Source organism: Staurois parvus, unplaced genomic scaffold (assembly GCF_062004578.1).
Source record: "Staurois parvus isolate SC_StPar_1 unplaced genomic scaffold, SC_StPar_1.0 ptg001435l, whole genome shotgun sequence".
NCBI lineage: Eukaryota > Metazoa > Chordata > Amphibia > Anura > Ranidae > Staurois > Staurois parvus.
In genome coordinates this window covers 29,516-46,307 of record NW_028319231.1, presented here as the reverse complement: position 1 = coordinate 46,307, position 16,792 = coordinate 29,516, and the positions used below count along the sequence as shown (strand labels likewise).

At 42.8% G+C, this 16,792-nt stretch overlaps 1 protein-coding gene across 1 annotated transcript in view; it reads right to left on the bottom strand.

The window, feature by feature from the left end:
* The window catches only part of LOC149435975 (NACHT, LRR and PYD domains-containing protein 1b allele 3-like), a 49,095-nt gene extending 45,544 nt beyond the window's left edge, over window positions 1-3,551 (bottom strand). Inside the window, exon 1 of the mRNA XM_089662192.1 lies at window positions 3,450-3,551. Within this exon, the coding sequence (XP_089518318.1) occupies window positions 3,450-3,551 (102 nt within the window). The remainder of the gene's footprint in view (window positions 1-3,449) is intronic.
* Between the last annotated feature and the right edge of the window lie 13,241 nt (window positions 3,552-16,792).

Here is a 16,792-nt window from a genome sequence, read left to right as displayed (position 1 = left end):
TGTTTGGTCAACAGCTGAACAAAATGGGTTGTTCACCTTTCCGCCAGGGGCGGACTGACCATTTGGAAACTTGGGCCCGGGCCCGGGGTCAGTATGTGGCCCCATGAGATGCCCCTGGTACCTTTTTAATAGGCTTTTTTGAGTTTGGGCAAGGACACAGGGGCCCCATGATCCCCTATTGCCTGGGGGCCCCATTAGTTGTCAGTCCGCCCCTGCTTCCCGCCCTCTAAACACTGAACCTCAGATGCATCATGAAGTAACACATTTAGCAGCAGCACCAATACAGATGCTAAATGTGGAATCTTCCCTCAGGATGATTGTTAGGGAGCTGGTGGCCCCCGGTAAACTAACAACAAATGAGCCATCCGTTTAGTGGATCAACACACAAATGCAACAAATATAGTACATTTGCACAAATACCTCAGAAAGAAAGGTTGCACATAACCTGTCTTCATAATTTTGGAGAAAAAGGTGCTTAACCCAGGGGTTACCCCCTAGCAAGGTATCCTCCCCATAATAATGACATGTGTGTAGAAATAGGGATTGGCTTAGGGACGATTGCAATGTAGTTAGGATCACATAACAAAATTCTTGGGATATGCACACCGTGCTGCCCTCAAAAGACTGGGGGAGTCCAAATATACTGAATAGAGAAAAACAAACAGAGGGCGCACCGGCCTAGTGCATTACCTTAACCACTTCCCATCCACCCTCTGTATATAAACGGCCGGAAAGTGTCAGTGCAGGGGCGGGTTGCCGTTCATAAACCTCTGTGTGAGGTCCCGATCATGTGATCACTGATTGGTAAATCAGTGATCACATGAAGAGTAGTAAGCAAGATGTCACTTCTGACATCATTGCTTACTATATGTGAAATCTGTGAATGATCACAGAGATCACATGGTACAGGGCTATTCACAACAGCCTTGTACCCTGTGACAAGCTGTGACCAATCGCAGCTCAAACAGTATTTCTCAATGGCTGCAAGAATGCAGCCAGAGAGAAGGAGAAATGATTGCTTTTACAGCCTTTATGGGTGTAAAAGCAATCATTGTAAAAAAAAAAAATCTTCATCACCCCCCACAAGTAGTACCGTGTCACTATGGTATTTACAAACGAATAAAACATGAAACATTGCCGTTCTCTGTCAGCCTTTTCTTTTTTTTTTTTTGATGGGGGATTCCCTATGTTCTTATTTACAAAGAAAACCAAACTGGCAGGAAAATGTAATTTACTGGCAGCTTAAATTGTATTTTCTTTGTAAATGTTAGATTTGTTGTAGTAAGTTTTATACAGTGTACAGATGTGCCGCTTCAGAGGCACGGTCAGGGCACCCCCCAGGCATTTTGTGTAACCAGTTGCAGACTTTGGGCATGTGGAGCAGTTCATCATTGTAGGTAGGATGTGTATGGCACATTCAGTCTCTCTCTTTCCCTGTTTGCCAGGATCCCCCCTTCCAGTAAACAGCAATGTCGGCTTGGATTCATCAAAGTCGGCATTGTTGTGTACACAGAGCAGGTCGGAAGCTCAAGAAAAGGAGTCTGACAATGTTTATAAATAACACTGCTGAGAAACTACAGAAAGATACAAGGTAACATATTGTTACTTTTGTATCATTCTGTTCATTCATCTGCAGATCAAAGGCCCCTTTCACACGGGGTGAATCTCTCTGCTGATCCCCGCTGAGCAGGCGAATGACAGGTCTGTCCTCTCTGTTGCTGCAGAGTGGACACAGACACAGCCCGCTGATTTCAATGGGACGGATGAATGGAAATGGACCGCTCGTTCGTTTCCACCAGATTGTCAGCTGATCCAATCCACTGGACGGATGGGGAACCGATCAGATGCTGGCGGGTGCCGGTCCATAGAAATCTATAGATGGACTGATCGGGTTCGACTGAAAGATGGACATCGGTCCATTCGTGTGAAAGGGGCCTAAAGGATGAACTTTGGTCTGAAGATGATGTCAGGCAGTTTTTTAAATAAAATGTTTCCCTGTTTAACCCCTTATTAACATTTAGTTTACTTTAATCATCTCTAATTAACTCCTTATTCAATTAGCATTTACAAGATGATTTTGTTTTTGTTCTTTTCTGTTTTATCAATCATTAATATTTAAACGTTTTTGTTTTTGTTTGTTTTGTTCATTAATATATATGCCTTTAACCTATATTTATACATTTCACGTTTTAAAAAAGCACAAAATGGAAAAAAAACACTTTATTTGTAAATAACTTGCCAATGATTTGTACCAGAATCATAATTTTGGTGTGCATTCTGGTATTCTGAAGTTGAGAAAAAGACAACTAGGAAGGGCTGACACCATTCAGTCTACAGAAATGTTGTAAGTCTTCAGCCCACAATAGGAAAGTAAGAGCTCAGTGAGATGCTACAGAAAGATACAAGGTAACATATTGTTACTTTTGTATCATTCTGTTCATTCATCTGCAGATCAAAGGCCCCTTTCACACGGGGTGAATCTCTCTGCTGATCTTCGCTGAGCAGGCAGATGACAGGTCTGTCCTCTCTGCTGCTGCAGAGCAGACACAGACACAGCTGATTTCAATGGGACGGATGAATGGAAATGGACCGCTCGTTCGTTTCCACCAGATTGTCAGCTGATCCAATCCACTGGACGGATGGGGAACCGATCAGATGCTGGCGGGTGCCGGTCCATAGAAATCTATGGATGGACTGATCGGGTTCGCCTGAAAGATGGACATCGGTCCATTCGTGTGAAAGGGGCCTAAAGGATGAACTTTGGTCTGAAGATGTTAGTCCTGTGTATGAGCAAAGTTAAGTGTTTTCATTTCTGAAGGGGCCCCGAAGCCTAAATGACTGTATGGCCCAAAGGTCCACGTAGCGTTTCTGCTACACACAAGTAACTGCTGTTAATCCTGTGTATGAACAAAAATGATTTCCTATTACAGGTTCTTGCACAGTGTTTTATATACTGTATAATGTACAGGAGGACAGGTCTCTGCCTAATTTATTTCAGGTACTTGTATAGCGCCATCAATGTACGCAGCACTTTACATATATATTGTACATTCACATCAGTCCCTCACCCTCAAGGGGCGTACAATCTAAGGTCCCTAACTCACATTCATACTAGAAACATTTTAGACAGGAGCCAATTAACCTCCCAGCATGTCTTTGGAGGATGGGAGGAAACCCACGCAGGCACAGGGAGAACATGCAAACTCCATGCAGGTGGTGCCGTGGTTGGGATTCAAACCAACGACCCCTAGTACCGCCAGGCAAAGGTGCTAACCACTTAACCACTGCGCTGTTTTTATTTCTGAAGGGGCCCCAAGGCCAAAATGGCTGCATGGCCCAAAGGTCCACATGCAGAAGAATCTGAATTCCTCAGCTTTTTGTCAATTTGCATGACACCGTTTCCCTTAAACTCAACGGCTTCCGGTCAATATTAATAGGATGAGTGTTACCTCGGTGAGGATGCTGATCTCTGGTGTAGTCTCATCCAAATCAACACGTGCCATCTTGTCTGAAAGGATATTGCTGCTTGCTTGAAGAAACAAATGTTTCATATCTAGGTTGAAGAGAAATACATGAGGAAGAAACCAGACAATAGATAACATGTTTTTAAATAATATTTGCTTTTAAAATACAGGTGGACCTCGGTTTACAAACACTTCGACTAATGTAGTTTTCGGTTTACAAATGAAAATCCATTGAAAATAATGAATCTTTTACAATTTTTTTACACAATACGAAGTGTAGGTCGGTGCCGATTTTTAAATGCAATTTCTGGCTTTTTTTTTCTTCAGTATAGCTCACAGAGCTGGCACGTTCCCTGGAGCTAAAGGAAACTTTGTTTCTGTTAAGAAACTAAAAGGAAACATTGTTTCTTTTAACTCCGGAAATAAACTAAAAGGAAGCATTGTTTCTTTTAACTCCGGAAATAAACTAAAAGGAAGCATTGTTTATTTTAACTCCAGAAATAAACTAAAAGGAAGCATCGTTTCTTTTAACTCCGGAAATAAATTAAAAGGAAACGTTGTTTCTTTTAACTCCGGAAATAAACTAAAAGGAAACATTGTTTCTTTTAACTCTGGAAATAAACTAAAAGGAAGCATTATTTTAACTCTGGAAATAAACTAAAAGGAAACATTGTTTCTTTTAACTCTGGAAATAAACTAAAAGGAAACATTATTTTAACTCCGGAAATAAACTAAAAGGAAACATTGTTTCTTTTAACTCTGGAAATAAACTAAAAGGAAACATTATGTTAACTCCGGAAATAAACTAAAAGGAAACATTGTTTCTTTTAACTCCGGAAATAAACTAAAAGGAAACATTGTTTCTTTTAACTCCGGAAATAAACTAAAAGGAAATGTTTCTTTTAACTCCGGAAATAAACTAAAAGGAAGCATTGTTTCTTTTAACTCCGGAAATAAACTAAAAGGAAGTGTTGTTTCTTTTAACTCTGGAAATAAACTAAAAGGAAACATTGTTTCTTTTAACTCCAGAAATAAACTAAACGGAAACGTTGTTTCTTTTAACTCCAGAAATAAACTAAAAGGAAACATTGTTTCTTTTACCTCCAGAAATAAACTAAAAGGAAGCACTGTTTCTTTTAACTCCAGAAATAAACTAAAAGGAAACATTGTTTCTTTTAACTCCAGAAATAAACTAAAAGGAAACATTGTTTCTTTTAACTCCGGAAATAAACTAAAAGGAAACGTTGTTTCTTTTAACTCCGGAAATAAACTAAAAGGAAACATTGTTTCTTTTAACTCCAGAAATAAACTAAAAGGAAGTGTTGTTTCTTTTAACTCCGGAAATAAACTAAAAGGAAACATTGTTTCTTTTAACTCCGGAAATAAACTAAAAGGAAACGTTGTTTCTTTTAACTCCGGAAATAAACTAAAAGGAAACGTTGTTTCTTTTAACTCCGGAAATAAACTAAAAGGAAACGTTGTTTCTTTTAACTCCGGAAATAAACTAAAAGGAAACATTGCTTCTTTACCTTTGGAAATAAACTAAAAGGAAACATTGTTTCTTTTAACTCTGGAAATAAACGAAAAGGAAACATTGCTTCTTTTAACTCTGGAAATAAACTAAAAGGAAACATTGTTTATTTTAACTACGGAAATAAACTAAAAGGAAACATTGTTTCTTTTAACTCCAGAAATAAACTAAAAGGAAGCATTGTTTCTTTTAACTCTGGAAATAAACTAAAATGAAACTCTTTCTTTTATCTTAGGGAAATTGACAGCTGATTCTCTGAACTATAGTGAAGAAATAAAAAGCTGGTAATTACATTTAAAAACCGGCACCGACCTATAGTGACAGCAACTTTTTTTAACTTTTTTCTGACCTCCAGAACAGATTAATTGGTTTTCAATGCATTCCTATGGGAAACCGCATTTCAGTTTACAATTTTTTTGCAATATGAAACGTCCCGGAGAACGCATTACATTCGTAAACCTGTATATGTAAACCCTCACCTTGTAAAACAGCAGTAAAATAAGGCAAAACATTAGTGTATATAGTTAAAAAATATTTATAATAATAATAAATAATATGTAATAAAAAAAAATTAAATTTTTTTTTGTTTCTTTATAAGTAATGACATTATCTCTGTTCTCAGCTGCAGAACGAGCTTGAACAGGTGGGGGTGGAGCTTGGGTGGGAGGATCAGCAGCAGGCAGAGAAAGAGCAGCACACTGAACTTATGTAAGTGTAAAAAAAGTGCTGCGCTACGTTATCAATAAATGCACAATCCCTACAGGATATAACTAAACCAAAAACACAGGACAGTGAACTAAAAAAGAAGAAATAGTGACTCAAAAAAAATTATTATTATATAAACCAACGTCCAATCAATTGGTGTTCTGCTGTGGACCCTCCTTGAGATAACGACCACCAAGTGCAGCTATCACAGGATTCAAGTGCAAACTCTCCTCCACCATAAATCTGATCACCTCCAGCAGTGTGACCTCACACTATACAATGTTTTGGTCTGACTGCACTGTTGGTCCCAAACAGGGGCGGACTGACCATTTGCAAACTCGGGCACTGCCCGAGGGCCCGGGGTCACTAGGGGGCCCCATGAGATGACTCTGGTACCTTTTTCATAGGCTTTTTTGAGTTTGGGCAAGGACACAGGGGCCCCATGATCCCCTATTGCCCGGGGGCCCCACGAGTTGTCAGTCCATCCCTGGTTCCAAACGTACTGGACTCTGAAGTTCAACTTGCTGAAGATTAACTTCAAGGATGCCCCCTCCAGATAACCACCTCAGGGTCAGCCGTAATTCCTCATAAACAAAAGCTCAACATAGTGCTTTATCCTTTAAATCTTTTATTGCACAATGAAGCACAATGAAGCTGAACAGGAAGTCCACTTCCTGTTCAGCTGCTAGAAGAACACCAGTGAAGACCTCCTTCCTTGCTTTGATACGCATACACCTGGGGTGATTGTTCCTTCAGCTGAGGTTTAAAAGTTAGATTGTCTCTGGGCAAAGGATTGTTTGAGTCCAAGAAACCATTCCTGTGTTGGCGGCATCAGAATTAATTGAGGAGCTTTTGCTTGCAGAATCCTGATCTTGGAATCCTACACCTAATTGGGAAGAGGAGGATCTGTTGCTGCATCCACAGAGGAGGGATCCACCATTCCTGCAACTGGACCAGCTTTATTCCCTTCTGGATTGAGGATCCATGAGCTCTAGATGCACACTGCGTTTATGTGTCTTGCTTCTGGTGAGTGCGTTTTTCAGCCGTTTCCACACGGATCACCAATTTTGAATCCTCATTTGTCACTGGACACATTCTTATGACCAAGACTTTTAGTGGACTTATATCTGTCTTATTATCACTACCTTTAGCGCTGCACTATTTTTATGTTATTCCATTTTAAGTACATATTGGTTGCTTAGAGTGCTTAGCCGCTTTCATGACTAGCGCTCACTGTTGTTCTCCCTATTTGATATTTACTAAAACAATTGTATTTCCATGTTCTGTGTACTGTGGGAGACCGGATATAGTGAATGCAGGGTCTGGGGAGACCGGATATAGTGAATGCGGGGTCCGGGGATACCAGATATAGTGAATGCAGGGTCCGGGGAGAGCGGATACAGTGAATGCAGGGTCCGGGGAGACCGGATATAGTGAATGCAGGGTCCGGGGAGACCAGATATAGTGAATGCGGGGTCCGGGGATACCAGATATAGTGAATGCGGGGTCCGGGGAGAGCGGATATAGTGAATGCGGGGTCCGGGGAGACCGGATATAGTGAATGCAGGATCCGGGGAGACCGGATATAGTGAATGCGGGGTCCGGGGAGACCGGATATAGTGAATGCGGGGTCCGGGGAGAGCGGATATAGTGAATGCGGGGTCCGGGGAGAGTAGATATAGTGAATGCGGGGTCCAGGGAGACCAGATATAGTGAATGCGGGGTCCGGGGAGAGCGGATATAGTGAATGCAGGGTCCAGGGAGACCAGATATAGTGAATGCAGGGTCCAGAGCAGATATAGTGAATGCGGGGTCCACCAAACCCCCCCCCCCCCTGCTCCTGACAGGTGCCAATCCTGAACGGGGAGCAGGGGATGAAGCCTTAAAGTGGAACTTTGTCTTTTGGGTGGAGCTCCACTTTAACCCCTCACCCTCCAGAGGATTTCCCCCCTTCCTGACCAGGCGCAATATGGCGCTGCATTACTTTGATAATTAAGCAGTCATGCAACGCTGCACCCAAATTCAATTTACGTCCTTTTTCTCACGAATAGAGCTTTCTTTTGGTGGTATTTGATCGCCTGTGCATTTTTTATTTTTTACGCTATAAAAAAAGACAATTTTGATATAAAACATGTCCAGTAAAAAATGTTTTCATTGGTTTACCTGAAAGTTATAGCATCTACCAGGCCCAGACTGGGGCAAAAAATAGGCTCAGGCATTTTAGACTGAGCAGCCAATTTCCGGGGGGGGGGCGATCCAAGGGCATTCACGGGGTGACGGAATATTCACGAAGTCGGTCCTCCGCACTGTAATATAAGAGGGCACTGTGATATAAAGGGGACTGCACTATAAAGGGGCACTGTATTTATTATAGTGGCCCTTTACAGCACAGTCCCCTTTATATCACAGTGCCCCTTTAGATTACGGAGCCCCTAGAGATCTAATCACAATGCCCCCTATATATTCAAAGAGATGGCCCAATCTAGCAAAGAGACATCCCCATATAGCAAAGATGGTATGTCTCTATGCTGGATGGGGATGTCCCTTCTTGGACTGGACTGTCTCTTTGCTGGATTGGGATGTCTCTTTGCTGGACAGGGATGTCTTTTTGTTGGATGGGGATGTCCCTTCTTGGACTGGGCTGTCTCTTTGCTGGATTGGGATGTCTCTTTGCTGGACCCAACTGGACAAAGGGAAAGCCCAGTCCAGCAAAGAGACAGCCCGTCCAGCAAAGAGACATCCCCATATAGCAAAGATGGGATATCTCTTTGCTGGACTGGGCTGTCTCTTTGCTGGACGGGCTGTCTCTTTGCTGGATTGAGATGAAAATAAAAAAAGGAAAACCATGGTGATTAAATACCACCAAAAGAAAAAATAATTAAAATGTGATATGGATACAGTGTGATTGTCATTCCCAGTGTGAGAGACCTGAACGCTCCCAGAAAGAGAGAACTGACACCCTCCCGTCATTATCTTATATGGCAGGCGGTTAAGAGAGCAATGGACGTCCTGTGTTATGTCTCTATCCTCTGAAGATACCGCTTACAGTGAAATGCGTTAGGGCAGGGCCAAACATGTGCCATTATTATGCACGCTGGCGGAATCCGGTGATGCTCATCATTTGTTATGTGCTTATGATTGTCTTCTTATTATACGTATATTGCCATATTACTTATAAAGCCCTCGGTTTTACCATCCTGCACTACGGTGGTCCCTTCTTGTTTTTAACTCCTCGGTGCTGAGCACTCTTACACCGGATCCAGATGGAGGGGCGTGTCTGAATATTTTGTGCCGTGGGACAGCAAAGGCGCTTCATGATCTCTATGTGGGATCGGTGTCTCCGGTAAGGAGCTCACCTTACATGTGGGTGGTGGGATTTCCTGGCCCCCTCTATTCCTGCAGCACTGAATGCTCTCTGTCTTACACTTTGAAGTGTGTCGTCTTTTCCTTTGGGATTTTCCATCTTGATTTTGTACCGTCCACCAGGATACTTATTCTTCTGTACACACATTTTGCACATTTGGTTGCTTTATTCATCTTTATCTTTGTTTGCAATATTGAATATTATATTTGTATTTATGCTTGTTTATTTATAATTGTCCATATATACATTGTCCATCCGTATGCAGATACACTCTTTTAATGTTTTTGGGGTTTTTTTTTCTATTTGAAGAGTGGAGTACTGGGTTATATCTAGAGATGAGCGAATCGAACCAGGCGAACCGGAATTCGATACGAATTTCAGGAAAAATTTGATTCACGGCGAATCCGAATATTTGCCTACTTCGGGTGCGCGAATCGGATTTTTCCCGATCAGCCGGCAAAAGTGTCCCTGCAGAGAGCTCCGCTATTTCTGACATTTCTCTGACAGTTCCTTCACATGTACAGCGGTTGAAACATTGTATCTATTAGTTTCCATTTAGGATACAGATGTTTCAACCGCTGTACATGTGAAGGAGCTGTCAGAGAACTGTCAGAAATAGAGGAACTCTGCACATACACTTTTTGCCGGTTTGGAATTCTTATTTTCATCCTACTTCTTCTTCTTCTTCTTCATCCTCATCCTCATCCTCAGAAGAAGAAGAAGAGGATGAGGATGAGGATGAAGAAGAAGAAGAAGAAGAAGAAGTAGGATGAAAATAAGAATAATTCCAAGCTGGCAAAAAGTGTATCTGCAGAGCTCCTCTAAGTGTATCTGCAGAATAGAGGAGCTCTGCAGATACACTTTTTGCCGGCTTGGAATTAATCTTATTTTCATCCTACATCTTCTTCTTCTTCTTCCTCTTCATCCTCATCCTCATCCTCTTCTTCTTCTTCTTCTGAGGATGAGGATGAAGAAGAAGAAGAAGAAGAAGTAGGATGAAAATAAGAATAATTCCAAGCCGGCAAAAAGTGTATCTGCAGAGCTCCTCTATTCTGCAGATACACTTAGAGGAGCTCTGCAGATACACTTTTTGCCGGCTTGGAATTATTCTTATTTTCATCCTACTTCTTCTTCTTCTTCTTCATCCTCATCCTCAGAAGAAGAAGAAGAGGATGAGGATGAGGATGAAGAAGAAGAAGAAGAAGAAGAAGTAGGATGAAAATAATAATAATTCCAAGCCGGCAAAAAGTGTATCTGCAGAGCTCCTCTAAGTGTATCTGCAGAATGTCATTTATGGAAACAAATAGATACAATGTTTCAACCGCTGTATGGAGTGAATGTCACAGAACTGTCAGAAATAGCCTGCAGAGCTCCTCTATTCTGCAGATACACTTAGAGGAGCTCTGCAGATACACTTTTTGCCGGCTTGGAATTATTCTTATTTTCATCCTACTTCTTCTTCTTCTTCTTCTTCTTCATCCTCATCCTCATCCTCATCCTCTTCTTCTTCTTCTGAGGATGAAGAAGAAGAAGAAGTAGGATGAAAATAAGAATAATTCCAAGCCGGCAAAAAGTGTATCTGCAGAGCTCCTCTAAGTGTATCTGCAGAATAGAGGAGCTCTGCAGATACACTTTTTGCCGGCTTGGAATTATTCTTATTTTCATCCTACTTCTTCTTCTTCTTCTTCATCCTCATCCTCATCCTCTTCTTCTTCTGAGGATGAGGATGAAGAAGAAGAAGAAGAAGTAGGATGAAAATAAGATTAATTCCAAGCCGGCAAAAAGTGTATCTGCAGAGTTCCTCTATTTCTGACAGTTCTCTGACAGTTCCTTCACATGTACAGCGGTTGAAACATCTGTTTCCGAATAAAAACATCTGTATCCTAAATGGAAACAAATAGATACAATGTTTCAACCGCTGTACATGTGAAGGAACTGTCAGAGAACTGTCAGAAATAGCGGAGCTCTCTGCAGGGACACTTTTGCCGGCTGATCGGGAAAAATCCGATTCGCGCACACGAAGTAGGCTAATATTCGGATTCGCCGCGAATCAAATTTTTCCTGAAATTCGTATCGAATTCCGGTTCGCCTGGTTCGATTCGCTCATCTCTAATGACAATGACCCAAAGCACACAGCAGAAATGATTCCACAGTGGTTGGAGGAGAAAAAGGGTGAATGTCCATGCATGACCTAGTCAGAGCCCAGACTTAAACCCCATTGAATATCTGTGGATTGACTGCAGTCCACAAATGGTCACCATCAAATATATGTGGATTGACTTGAAGACTGCAGTCCACAAGCGCTCACCATCTGTCAGGAAACTAGTGCAGCTCATGCAAATTCTTCAGTAGCTAATGCTCATGCATGTTGCCCTGACCTTGCTCTGTGGATTCTGGATTCTGACCTCAGCTCAAACAACTCTCTGCCTGATCTCCTGGTGCTGACCTCGGTTTGCCTCTGACTATCCTCTGCCAGATCTCCTGGTGCTGACCTCGGATTGCTACTGGACCTCAATCTGCTTGCTAACCTGGTACCAACCCTGTCCTGCCTCCTGACCACGCTGCTCTCTCACTATGTATGACCCTGGCTCATCTTGATTACATACCTGACCATGGCAGTTACCTTCTATTAAGCTATCGGCACCCATGCTTCTTTGAGCTCTGTCAAAACATTCAGGGGTGCATGGACCAGATCTGCAAGGGAAGCCCTCTCATCAACTCGGCCTTCAACCAAAGTACATGACACCATCAAATGTAACTGAACTTGAGTAGTTCTGCAAAGAAGAGCGGGCAAATATTGCAAAGTCTAGATGTGCAATGTTAGTAGAGACATATTCCAACAGACTAAAGGCTGGTGGTTCAACAAAATACTAACACAAGGGAGTGATCCTTTTTCCAACTCAATTATTCTGTTTTGAGATTTTTTTATTATTTGTTTTCTGACATTTTGGTGTTATATATTTCACTTGGATGTTATAAGTTTCTCTGAGTACATACAGCTAGGTAAAACAAAAACGGTGTCTGTCTTCATTTCAAGCTGCAAAGCAACAAAATGTGTAAAGGGGTGATCATTTTCTATGCACTCTCCAGTGTTAATAAGTCAACCCCTATGCTCTAAAGCTCCTCCAAATATAAAGGAATCCAGGAACAGTAGGTTTTCCTGCACTAACATTATTCCTCAGGTTTTACAGAAAAAAATAAAAAAAAGTGTTGGGAATGCAACAGCATGTACTATAATGTACTATATACAGTATTCTGTGTTAATATCACTTGACCAGTAGATGGCACTGTATACTAAAGGTTACTAGTTGTGTATATTTGAAAAATTGTTTGTTCCTCTCTATCTTCAGGAAGTAATATGTCTGCTGTGAAATGTGCTCTGTATGTTTGTAACTTAAGCCACACAAGTAAAGTCTGAATTCTGCTATCACTACCAGTGTCTTCTCTAACACATAACCAACAGGTTATGGGCCCAGCTCCAGACACTGGAAAAAGGAGAACTACAAGCAAGCAAGTAAGTGCTGTATTTACAATCCTACCAATTCACTGAAAGATGGCAAGTGCTTCAGATATGAAGTGTACAATAGCAAAGCTCAACAACACCAACTACCAGCTATGGAAGTTTAAGCTTGAAATGCTGTTATCCAAAGATGACTTGTGGCCGGTACTAGATACACACAGACCCAATGACAACCCGGAAGAATGGGACAGAAAAAACAGGCAAGCAAAAGCAGTCATAAGCCTGTTAGTGGAGGACGATCAACTCATTCATATAAGGAAAGAAAGCACAGCTAAAGGTATGTGGACTGCATTACAAAAACTGCATGAACGTGCAAACCTAAACAGTAAACTATATCTGCTATGCAAACTGTATAAGATGAGGCTGGAAAAAGGGCAGGAAATGGGTGAACATGTAAATGCTGTGCTAGAAATTGTGGACCAGCTGGGTGCAATAGGTGAAGAATTGAAAAGCAACCATGTTGTGTCAATACTTCTGTGCAGCCTTCCAGAATCATACAGTGCCCTTATAAATGCTCTAGAAACTAGACCGGAAACTGAACTGACTCTAGAATATGTTAAGGGGAAATTAATTGATGAATACAGCAGAAGAAAGGAAAATTTGCATAGTGAAGAGAACGAGAGACCAGAGGCAGCTCTGAAGGTGCATGAAGGCATAAGACAAAGCAAAGAAACCAGGGTATGTTTTCGCTGCAAAAAGGCCGGTCACCTGAAAAAGAACTGTTCAATCTGGAAAGCTGAGCAGCGAAAGCGGGAGCTACCCACAAGAGAAAGAGCTAAAGCGGTCATGAAAGAAAATGAAAGTGCATCATGGAGTGGTACTTTTAAAGTGACTCAGAATAGTACCTCACATGGATGGTACATTGATTCAGGGGCAACAAGTCACATGACAAGCCACGAGACATTCTTCACAGAAATTGATTTTAGTGTAAAAGATAAAGTCTTCCTAGCAAATGGGAAAAGTATTACAGCGGAAGGTAAAGGTCAGGGATTTCTGAACTGCAAAACGCCATCAGGGGGCAAGCAGAGCATCCTTGTAAAGAATGTTCTATATGTTCCAAGCCTAGAAGGAAGCCTCCTATTAGTTAAAACCCTTGCAAGCAATGGACTCACTGTCCAGTTCAGAGGTGCACAGAGGTGCACAATTCAAAATGGAAAGCAAATCCTAGCAAGAGGAAGATTAAATGAACATCTGTACAAACTCGTCACTGAAAGTGAGAAGGCTAATGCGGCAACTCATAACCCACATGACAAGTGCATCCACCTGTGAAACCCAGAAGCTATAAAGGACTTTGCAAAGAGAGGTCTATCAATAGACATGAAAATATTGCCTTGCCATACACTCAGCAAGTGCACGTGTTGCATCAAAGCAAAGGCCACCCGAACCCCTCTTCCACAGACCAGTCAGAGTAAAACCATTAAACCCATGGAACTGATACACAGTGATGTGTGCGGACCAATGAAAACTAGAGATGAGCGAAGAAATGAAAAATTCGATTCGGCTGATTCGGCGAATTCCAGTATGAAATTCGATTCGATGCGAATTTCTCCGCTACGAAGATGACTTATAAAAAGGGTTTCTAGGCTTCAGAGAGCCTTTAAATTAGTGCAGAACACTGTACCTTTAATTTAAATGCCCTTGGAGATGAGGAAGGAGAAGGAGAAGGAGAAGGAGAAGGAGAAGGATAAGAAGAAGGAGAAGGAGAAGGATGAGAAGAAGGAGAAGGAGAAGGATGAGAAGAAGGAGAAGGATGAGAAGAAGGAGAAGGATGAGAAGAAGGAGAAGGAGAAGGAGAAGGATGAGAAGAAGGAGAAGAAGGATGAGAAGAAGGAGAAGGATGAGAAGAAGGAGAAGGAGAAGGATGAGAAGAAGGAGAAGGATGAGAAGAAGGAGAAGGAGAAGGATGAGAAGGAGAAGGATGAGAAGAAGGAGAAGGAGAAGGATGAGAAGAAGGAGAAGGATGAGAAGAAGGAGAAGGATGAGAAGAAGGAGAAGGATGAGAAGAAGGAGAAGGAGAAGGATGAGAAGAAGGAGAAGGAGAAGGATGAGAAGAAGAAGGATGAGAAGAAGGAGAAGGAGAAGGATGAGAAGAAGGAGAAGGATGAGAAGAAGGAGAAGGAGAAGGATGAGAAGAAGGAGAAGGATGAGAAGAAGGAGAAGGATGAGAAGAAGGAGAAGGATGAGAAGAAGGAGAAGGAGAAGGATGAGAAGAAGGAGAAGGATGAGAAGAAGGAGAAGGATGAGAAGAAGGAGAAGGAGAAGGATGAGAAGAAGGAGAAGGAGAAGGATGAGAAGAAGGAGAAGGAGAAGGATGAGAAGAAGGAGAAGAAGGATGAGAAGAAGGAGAAGAAGGATGAGAAGAAGGAGAAGGATGAGAAGAAGGAGAAGGAGAAGGATGAGAAGAAGGAGAAGGAGAAGGATGAGAAGAAGAAGGATGAGAAGAAGGAGAAGGAGAAGGAGAAGGATGAGAAGAAGGAGAAGGATGAGAAGAAGGAGAAGGAGAAGAAGAAGGATGAGAAGAAGGAGAAGGAGAAGGAGAAGGAGAAGGATGAGAAGGAGAAGGATGAGCAGAAGGAGAAGGATGAGGAGAAGGATGAGAAGAAGGAGAAGGATGAGAAGAAGGAGAAGGATGAGAAGAAGGAGAAGGATGAGGAGAAGGAGAAGGATGAGAAGAAGGAGAAGGATGAGAAGAAGGAGAAGGAGAAGGATGAGAAGAAGGAGAAGGAGAAGGATGAGAAGAAGGAGAAGGATGAGAAGATGGAGAAGGAGAAGGATGAGAAGAAGGAGAAGGAGAAGGATGAGAAGAAGGAGAAGGATGAGGAGAAGGAGAAGGATGAGGAGAAGGAGAAGGATGAGAAGAAGGAGAAGGATGAGAAGAAGGAGAAGGAGAAGGATGAGAAGAAGGAGAAGGATGAGAAGAAGGAGAAGGATGAGAAGAAGGAGAAGGATGAGAAGAAGGAGAAGGAGAAGGATGAGAAGAAGGAGAAGGATGAGAAGAAGGAGAAGGATGAGAAGAAGGAGAAGGAGAAGGATGAGAAGGAGAAGGAGAAGGAGAAGGATGAGAAGAAGGAGAAGGATGAGAAGAAGGAGAAGGATGAGAAGGAGAAGGAGAAGCAGAAGAAGAAGGATGAGAAGAAGGAAAAGGAGAAGGATGAGAAGATGGAGAAGGAGAAGGATGAGAAGAAGGAGAAGGAGAAGGATGAGAAGAAGGAGAAGGAGAAGGATGAGAAGAAGGAGAAGGATGAGAAGAAGGATGAGAAGAAGGAGAAGGATGAGAAGAAGGAGAAGGATGAGAAGAAGGAGAAGGATGAGAAGAAGGAGAAGGATGAGAAGAAGGATGAGAAGAAGGATGAGAAGAAGGAGAAGGATGAGAAGAAGGACAGTTCTGTGACAGTTTCTGTCTATTTCTGACAGTTCTGGGACATTCACTCCATACAGCGGTTTCAACCGCTGTATGGAGGGAATGTCATAGAACTGTCAGAAATAGACTATTTATGACAGTTCTGGGACATTCCTTCCATACAGCGGTTGAAACATTGTGTCAGGGATCCCCGCGGCGCTGGTCCCGGCGCAGGCGCAGTGCGCCGCTCTCAGCAGGGACGCGGGCATCAGTTCCTGGCCGACCGCGGCATTCGGGCTTGCGCATGCGCAGTAGGAACCGCGGTCGCGCGCCGGGCACCAATGACAGCGCAGGGCGCGATATTTAAACGGCCCTGAGCTGTCATTCAGTGCCTTCTGGTCTCTTCTGCATACCTGTACCTGTGATCCTGTTTCCTGTAAGTTGCTGACCCGGATTGGACCTGACCCTTGCTGCATTCTCCTACCCCGACCCCTGGCTTGCCTGACTTCTCTCCTGGATGCCCCTTACTAGATCTGACCTCCTGTTGCTGACCTGGCGTGTGACCCGACTATTCTCTGCCCGCTGCTTTGTACCGCACCGTCCCCACTGTTACCGACCCGGCTGTCTGACCTTGCACCTGCTCATCCATCCATCCATCCATCCCACCGGGGTCTTCTGACCTCCTCACATCAGGCTCTTCCCCGTGGGAGCCCCTGGCGAATACCCCTCCCACTGACAGGCGTACTCAGGGGCCACGACCTGGTCTCAGGGTACTCCCAGTCCATCCCCACCATCAGGGGCTCTGGTGAACAAGTACTCTGGGGCTTAGACTCCGTGCCCTGGGTGCGACTAATCAGTGGAGTGCTAG